Genomic DNA, 8,571 nt, shown 5'->3' with positions numbered 1-8,571 from the left:
GGCCTAAGGACGGGGGCGTGTGCCTTGGCCGTGTGACCTTATTTGGTTGATGACGTCATAGTCAGAGAGTTACATGGGCTGAAGACATGGGCGTGTCCCAAGCCACACGGGCGTGTGTGACCACACAGCCTGCCCACACGGGCCTATGACTCTCCAAAACATGAAAGCTTTCTAAGTGTTGCGAAAGTTCCAAAAGTTCTCGGTTTAGTCCCAAATCTTTTTCGATGCATGTTTAGGGCCTCGTAGGCCTGTATAAGGGATGTTAAGTATATATTTGAATGCCCTTAATTGGAACAAAATTTTATGGTCCGGTTTTCGTGCGTTTGATTGTGTTAAAGTACAGTAATGCCTCGTACCCTATTCCAGTGTTGAGTACGGGTAAAGGGTGTTACATCACCATTCCCAGACAAATGGTATCTCCTATAAATACACTCTAACTTGAAGAGAAATGGATCCTCTTCTCCTTACGAGCAAACCCTAAGCACTTTTACTCTGCAATTAGCCCTCTCTACCCCCATATCAATCTCCTTCCTCCATTTGTACTTTTTTTTGGCTCTCTGCCTTTTTAGATAAATCAACCTCCTTTGCACTACTACCTTATCCTCCCTAACTCTTCCCTTGTTGAGACTTGTATCAACACTAACCATTTGATATGTTTCATCATTCATAAAACTCAACAATTTTTCAAACAATTGAAATATACAATATATGAAATTAAACAACCATTTTCTATGAAAGATTGCTATACACAGCATTCAAACATCTTTTTATACAAGAAATTAAATCTAAAATACAGTTATGTTTTCTTTTCCCTTATTTGTACGGTAGTAAAAAATAAGTTGTTAGAATTTTTATTTTAATGCGATAAATAAACGAGAAATTTAATGCTTAAAAAAACGAGAAATTTAATGCTTAAAAACATTCATTTTGATTCAAAGATGATTATATTTTATTTACCATAATTCTTATTAAATTCTCATGATAATTGTCATCATTTTTTGAAATTTCTCACAATGTTTCTTTCACCCACTGTTCTTTTTATCATTGTAATATTAAAAGGAGAAAAAAGATGATAAGGTTTAAACCCATATCATTTAAATATAAGATGTTTAATCATTATAATATTAAAAGGAGAAAAAAATGATAAACTTTAAATTCTTGTTATTTAAATGTCAATCCAAAGTTCTAACTACTACAAGTAAGTAAATGAATGTTAATTACCAGAGCTTAAACCCAAACCATTTAAATGCGATAAGAAAAGCGACTTAAACGCCACCCAAAATTCCTTGTGCAAAACATTTTATAAAATTTAAATTAAAATATGCCAATAAATCGTTATGATAATGTAAAATACAAATCCATTTGTTTTTACTTGATACTTACTATATTATATACATTCATTAACTATATAATTGTTAAAAACCTTAAAACATTTATAAAATAATAAAACGTTAATATAAAAAAATGCACTACAAGAAAATACCAAAATTTTCTCAACCAAGTATAAGATATATTTATTAGCCATAATCTAGTAATATATTAAATGAAAATGAACCACCCCGGCCCATTCCTCAATTCGATCTTCGCGTTTAACTATTATAACGATACGTAAATCCCTATGAATTCAAAGTCGGTACATTTCAATTAATCCAAAAACCTGGATGATCTCCAAAGCTAAACTTAACAGCTTGATTAACATCGGAAAAAGAACAGTAAAAAACGATATATATATATATATGCCTGAAAAGAGAATTAAAAAAATTAACGTCAGTTGCCACAAAGAGCAATGGATAGATCCAAGTTTATACTACGAAGGGTGCACGAGGAGGAGCCGGAGCAGTCTTTGTAATTAGACCCAGACACCAATGACAATGCCTCGCTGCTGCTGCTGATTTCGCTCTGCGAAGATGGATGGTGCAATGACAGTGACAATGATAATTCACAACCACCACCTTTGTCTTCTACTTCATCGTCTTTCCCTGCATGTCTCCTAGCGTTAGGGTGGTCGTCGACATGCTTGCCTACATATTTGTGATCTTCTACATCTACCTCGGAAACCTGAGAGATTGAATTTAAGTATATTAATAATTACAGCTGCATGGACTTTTATGTTAAAACTTGAATGCATGATGGACTCTTAAATTCAAAGATATCAGATGGTTTTAACATTCCTGTGTAAATTTAATGGAAAAGAACCAGTTACAGTATGGAGAAACATTTACTACCAATACAGGAAAAACAGATGAGAGAATTAAAAGCTCGGTTGAATAAGGACAAATTATGCTGTCTCACACTTGCCTCCGGCACATGAATAAGAGGATATAACATGTAAATATCCTTTAAATAGATTGAAAAACATAGAAAATATTAACTATACTACTCACTCTCACTCGGGACAAGTATTGGAAACCATGAAATTCAATAAAGTGAGGTGTTGTAATACTTTCTAACCTGCAAAGACCGTTGGTTTGAAAGAAGTAATGTCTGGTCCAATGCATTTAAGGCTAATTTTTGAATTTCCATTCTAACCAAACCCAAAAATGGAGGGAAGTGGGGGTCCCCTATTCCTTGGAAATTTAGAATTACAGTGGACCACAGTATGTAAACAACCCCATCAATGACAAGGTTTTTAGGTCAAAAAGCCAGTGTTAATTGCTAACCAGAAAAGAAAAAGAAAAATCCCAGAATTTCTCTTTAATGAAGGGGTAAAGGGAAAAAGAATTTAAAAAAAAATTCTTTCCTTTTAACTTAAGATTGAGAATATGCTTATTCTCAGTCTATATATATACATCGCTGACACAAAAGGAAAGGACACCAAGAAAGAAAAGAAGGAACTTAATTAAGACAATTTTTAATCCTTTTTGGCTTTGTTTCACTCATTCTTTTTTTTTTTAGTTCAATATTGTTTCATTCTTTCTTGTTTCCTGTGTGTTCATCCTCCTAATGAGAGAAAAGGGGGGGGGGAATATTATATATAGATATAGATAGCTAGTTTTCAGTGGTGTAGTGCTTTTCATGAACAGGACGTGTTGAAGTGAAAACACTATGAAACTAGACCCTATATTTTTGTGAGGCAAGTAGGGTTAGAAGACACGGATATTCCCTGTTACCACTGGTCATAAGAGCCAACATTGAATGTGGAAAGTGGAAACTAGCTTATATAAAATCAAGTCGCCTTCCATGAACTGATTGGAACCAAACCCAACATTACACTCAAGCTCATAAACAAAAGCTGGCAAAATAAATATATAAAGAGAAAACGAGAGGGAGGGAGGGAGAGAGAAAAAAAAATGGTGGTGTTTGGCTAGTGTACCTTAAGGAAATCAGATTCTTCCACTGAATATTTGAAGGAGTTGAGATTGTAAAGATCATGTGGCAGAGAGAAGGTTGTGGATTGACCTTGAGCCTGAGGGTGAGACTGGGTGTGTTCCCATATGAAAGCACCATTACCTTCCTTTATTCCTTTATAAACAGCCATTGTCTGCAGATAATCATCATAAAAGTACGGATTTGAGACTCTCTCACATACTCCTTGGCTGCATTGCAGATTCTGATCAGAGATTGAACTCTTGGTCTCGATTCTAGCTCTGAGGCAAAGGAGGTTTAAAAAAATAATAATAATGAGAAACGAATTTTAGAGAGGAAAAAATTTAAAAGAAAAAGAAAAAAAGGTAGTAGCAGATAAGAAAAGATCATGCAATATACTATCTTCTTTTGTTTGTTTCTTGCACTACACTATCAACTTTTCTTTTTTTAAGTATATGAAAAGTCTGTACCCATGGGGGAATAAAGCTAAGCTGACCTTTTTGAAGGAAGAGGAGAGTGGATCAAATGAGAATCTGATTCTTCAATGGGCTTTGAGGTTGAGTGAAAACCCATAATATCATTTACATCATCAACACAACCATCATGTTTCTCAAAAGATTGTCTTCTTTGATGGGTTGAACTCCTATCTGTGTCATTTGACAGACCCCAACACAGAAGTTTCAATAAATAAATAAATAAATAAAAACTTCATGAAAGAATAATAAGAAAATTGAAAAAGAAAAGAGCCAACTAAGTTATGAGTTGGGAAAGTATGCATGCATATTATTTACGAGATGTTTGTTCAGAAAACACTTGGAAACAGCTGTAGTGAAGGAATGGGGATGTATGGGTTTCATCAGATATGCCAATAGAGGAAGATTTGGCAAGGAAACAAGTTAATGGCTGTTCACATCTAATTTGGCATCAAATGGATAAGAGAGAAAAGGAAATAATAAATGAAGTGGTACATCTAGGCTTTTACCAAAAATTATGTAAAGAAGGGAGTATATGATCTTGGATCCTTTATACCAAAACACAACCATTAGAAGAAAGTATCATAGAATGATATGCAAACACACACACACACTGATGAATATAGAACAGTTAGTTCTATAGTTAAAAACTGAGAATTGGAAAAGGTATTTGGGGTATAAATTAGAAAAGAAAAAACATTTTTTAAAGAAGAGCTAAGATACCTTGTCTGCTAAGATCACTTCTCATGCTCCGATACATCTGGTTAGAATGTAAAGAAACCCATGTGAACAAAAATGATCGAAGGGGAAGAGAAAAAAAGAAGGAATTTGAAAGCCAGAAGGGAAGAAAGAAAGATGAACCTGAAGGTGGCTTTTCACATGTGAAATGGTGAGTCCTTTCACATCCATCAGTTGAAGAACAAGTTTCGGCGTAGCTTCTGGCAAGTCGAAACAAACAAAAAAAAAAGCCATTATTTCAACTCCAAAAGAAACAAGCTGAAGAAGAAGAAAAGGGAAACTTACTGTCTTGACCACCAAGCCTTTCGATAGCTTGAACAAAACATTGATGAAGTTCAGGTGTCCATCTCAAACGAGGCACCTTTGATCTTATATACTGCCTCACTGCACCACTCCTCCCACAACTGCCCATTCCCTTCTATGTTCCAATCTCCTAAAAAAACTCTCGTTCTTATGTTCTTTAAAACCCTCAAATGGGAACCCCCCCCAAGGTATATCCTTTGAAAGCTTTGAAGGCTCTTAATACGATCACTAGCGATAAACAAAGAAAAAAGGACCTATGTTTCAGGTTTTAGTGGTAAATGTTTTTATGATAAAAACTCCTGGAACTGGAAAACCCTGGGTTGTTTCAATGTTGTTGGAATTGTCTAGGTACAAAGCAGCAAGAAAGACACTAAGTGCAGAAGCCCCTTGAAGAAAAAAGAAATATAAAACAAAAGAAAAAGGCAGAGGAAAGAGAACAAGAAAGATCACGAGGAAAGGAATAAGACGAACAAGGCACTGTAAAATTCCTTAAGAAGCACTGATAATACCTGCAAACTGCTGCCTTTCTTCTGTTTCTAATACTCTCTAATCTCTGCACACTTTCAGAGATACACAAAATCAACAAAGACCAAAAATAATATTTTATATAAGAAAAAAACTTTCAAACCCCCAATTGAATTAAATAAAAAATAATGATAATAAAAATTAAGAACTCTCACGAGTTCTCTGATCTGCCTTCCCTGAAATCATTACCCCTATACCCAACTGCTTTACATTGACCTTTTGCTTCCCTCTTCCTGTATATAATATAGAGCCTATAAGCTCTATTTTCCATACAAAAAGAAAAAAAGACAAAATATTTATGTATTTATTTACTTCATATATTCCTCTATAATACTGCCAACTTCCTATCATCACAAAAGACGCCATGAGTACATATTTATATATATTTGTATTACTATCACAATTTTGTATGCTTTTTTTGTTTCTTTGGGACAGATTTTTTTTCCACACACGGAAAGTGACACGGTAAGCGCACCCCTTTACTGTGCTGTCTTAAAGGAAAAGCTTCTATCCTGACGCTTTTACCCTTGTTTTCAAATGGTAGTTGTCTATTATATGTTTCTTGTTTTTTGTTTTAGTCAATTTGACCCAATTTATCATTCTTATCATTAAACATTTCTGTATATAAATATAGTCATATTAATAATCTTTTTATTTTAAATAATTATTTAACTCAATTTTTTTTATCAGGATTCCATGGCACCTCCTACACTAAGGATGTCCTACTGCCCTAAATAACTGTAACTTAGTCGAAGCCTGAAAATTATGATATATAAATTTTAATTTAATATAATTATATATATTAATAATACATATTTCATTAAATCAAAATTTTATATATAAAATTACATAAAATTAAAAATTATATATAAAATTATACATTACATTAATATTAAATCAAGTTTAATATACATACCATTTTAACTATTATTAGTAAGAATGGTTTTTCCAATGTAAAAATTACGGGTTTGGATGGATAATGTCTTCTTTATATGAATATTTCATTAATTAGAGGTCAATGGTTTTGGGGGAATTGTATACTGCTTTAGTTGGTATTGATAATGTCTTCTAACATGAAATTAAGAGTAGTATGTTACAAAATTTATTTAAAAAGTTGCCTCTGATAAGATAGTTATTATAATGGAAGAGTGGAGACTAACCTAACCGAGCAAAATAATGTAAAACCGCAGAGTGTGAAGTCTGGTTGGGTAATGTTTGAATCATATTGGAACTGAGTTTACATATAGTGTTGATATTTTATTTATTTGTTTAAGTTGAATGTGTAAATAATTAATTCGAGTTTATTTAATTAAATAATTTATTTTTAATTTTTAAAATATACTTTTTATTTACTATTTTGTAATTTTGTATATATACTTTTCTTTTACCACTAGAAGATAATTTTTTGTTGTATTAATTTTTTTTGGTAAATATAAATAATCGGTTTAATGACAAATTTAGCTATTAACATATGCATGTTTTGTCAAAATGGTCTTAATTATATTTTTAAGTATTTTTTTGCTATCCACCTTTATTCTTTTTTTCAATCTTCTTTCTCTAACAGATTTAATGAATAAATTCAAGGTTCAAATTTTCTTTTCTTTCAAAACATTTCAATCTTTCATATGTTTGTTTACTGAGAAGTTTTTCTACTGAGTTAATTTTTTTTAAATAATTACGTTTATTTTCTTTAAATTAAGAGCTTTTTTTAATTTAATGTATTATTTATTTATTTTATTGATTTTCCACATGTAATTATCTTATTGGGTTATCTAAGTAATAAATTACATCTCATTAAAAATATTTCACATATAAAATTCCACATTATCCCCTTTAACTTTTTTTTAACAGTACTTTCATTAAATCTGTTAGAAAAAGTAAATTGAAAAAAAATAACAAAGGTTGATGGTAAAAAAAAATTCAAAAATACAATTAGGACCATTTTGACAAAACATCCAAACGTAGTGGCGAAATTTGTCATTAAGCCTAAATAATTTAACATAAATTTTATATTTATTATATAATATATTTATTTTTCGTATAATACATATTGCATAATACATAAAATAAAATAAAAAATTATAGCTCGTAATAAAATAAAAAATTATAGCTCGTCCTTTTTTTTAAAGAAAATAAAACTAAAATTAACTTATGTGTAGTTACAAGTTCTCACTTCAACACTAAAACTTCCTTCTTTGTCGCCCTCTACAAGGCAAACCATTGCATTAGGGGGTGTTTGAAGATAATAGCCTCCTATGAATTAGAAATCTACAGCTTAGCCAAAGCATCAATTGTTCTATTAACACCTATCACAATATGGCTTCTAGCAACTATCCAAGACCTATGACAAATCATCCTCAAATAGTGAAATAAAATGTCTTCCCCATCCTCATTATGCTTCCTTTGCAGCAAGTTAACAAGCAGTAAGCAGTCACCCTCCACTTCAATGTTCTTAAAACCCAAAGCCCATGCTAGCTTAAGACCTTCAGTTAACGACTAAGCCTTAGCTTGGATAACAACACAAAATCCTATATTTTGATAGTAGCCACAAATCCATCGATCCTCATGATCACGCAATAGGCCGCCAAAAAAGATATTCTCTCGTTCAACTAAAACAACAACATCAAAATTGAGCTTGATCCATCCCAAAATCGGTCTTTTCCATCTCAAAATCTTGGAACAGTGGGATCCTGTTATTAACTTTTCTTTTTGAATATGTTTAGAGCAAGCAAGAAATCCATTCTTCATAGCCATATAACCCATACTACTATCACCAAAAACAAAGTCATTTCTATTTTTCCAAATTTTCCAATATACTGTTCTATCATAATTTGATAGTTAAATTAGGCTCTCTAGAACACTCGAGTAGTTTATTCTCAAGAAATTTACGAGTCTTTTATGTACTTTTATTGACTTTTAGTTTTTATCATTAATAATAATTTTTGCTTAGTTTTACTCCTTTTGAAATCCAAATTGGCAAAATGGTGTTATGAGGAACCTAACGATGTGTTTAAGTTGGTGTAGGGAGATGACAATGACTTGACCTTGAGGAAAATAGCATTCAACGTGGGTGTCTCAATATTCATGCTATGGATGTATTGACATCAAGTCCCTTTGCCTTAAGGGTGCAAGACTTCAACGAGAAATCAACCTAGAGCAGATTGTCAATAGAGTCGTGACATTGAGGTGTTGTGTTGCGACATTGAGCCCAAAGTTGTGACACAAC

At 32.2% G+C, this 8,571-nt stretch overlaps 1 protein-coding gene across 1 annotated transcript; it reads right to left on the bottom strand.

Annotated features, from left to right (window-relative positions):
* Window positions 1-1,539: 1,539 nt before the first annotated feature.
* On the bottom strand, window positions 1,540-5,694 carry LOC107918703 (myb family transcription factor MOF1). Its single transcript, XM_016848287.2, has 6 exons — window positions 4,803-5,694; window positions 4,641-4,717; window positions 4,503-4,539; window positions 3,803-3,953; window positions 3,314-3,587; window positions 1,540-2,058 (listed from the first exon to the last, which is right to left on the bottom strand). The coding sequence occupies exons 1-6, from the start codon at window positions 4,927-4,929 to the stop codon at window positions 1,768-1,770; spliced, it is 957 nt and encodes a 318-aa protein (XP_016703776.1). The 5' UTR covers window positions 4,930-5,694; the 3' UTR covers window positions 1,540-1,767.
* Between the last annotated feature and the right edge of the window lie 2,877 nt (window positions 5,695-8,571).

This window comes from Gossypium hirsutum, chromosome A01, assembly GCF_007990345.1.
Source record: "Gossypium hirsutum isolate 1008001.06 chromosome A01, Gossypium_hirsutum_v2.1, whole genome shotgun sequence".
NCBI lineage: Eukaryota > Viridiplantae > Streptophyta > Magnoliopsida > Malvales > Malvaceae > Gossypium > Gossypium hirsutum.
The sequence above is the reverse complement of the archived record's forward strand: the minus strand, read 5'-3'. Positions and strand labels throughout refer to the sequence as shown.

Bases quoted from the DNA above. Each gene is read 5' to 3' on its own strand.
- LOC107918703 (XM_016848287.2), bottom strand. From the start codon at position 4,929: ATGGGCAGTTGTGGGAGGAGTGGTGCAGTGAGGCAGTATATAAGATCA. The intron at 4,718-4,802 runs GTAAGTTTCCCT...TCGACTTGCCAG, and splicing joins AAGGCTTGGTGGTCAAGACA to AAGCTACGCCGAAACTTGTT. The intron at 3,588-3,802 runs GTCAGCTTAGCT...CCTTTGCCTCAG, and splicing joins TCTCCTCTTCCTTCAAAAAG to AGCTAGAATCGAGACCAAGA.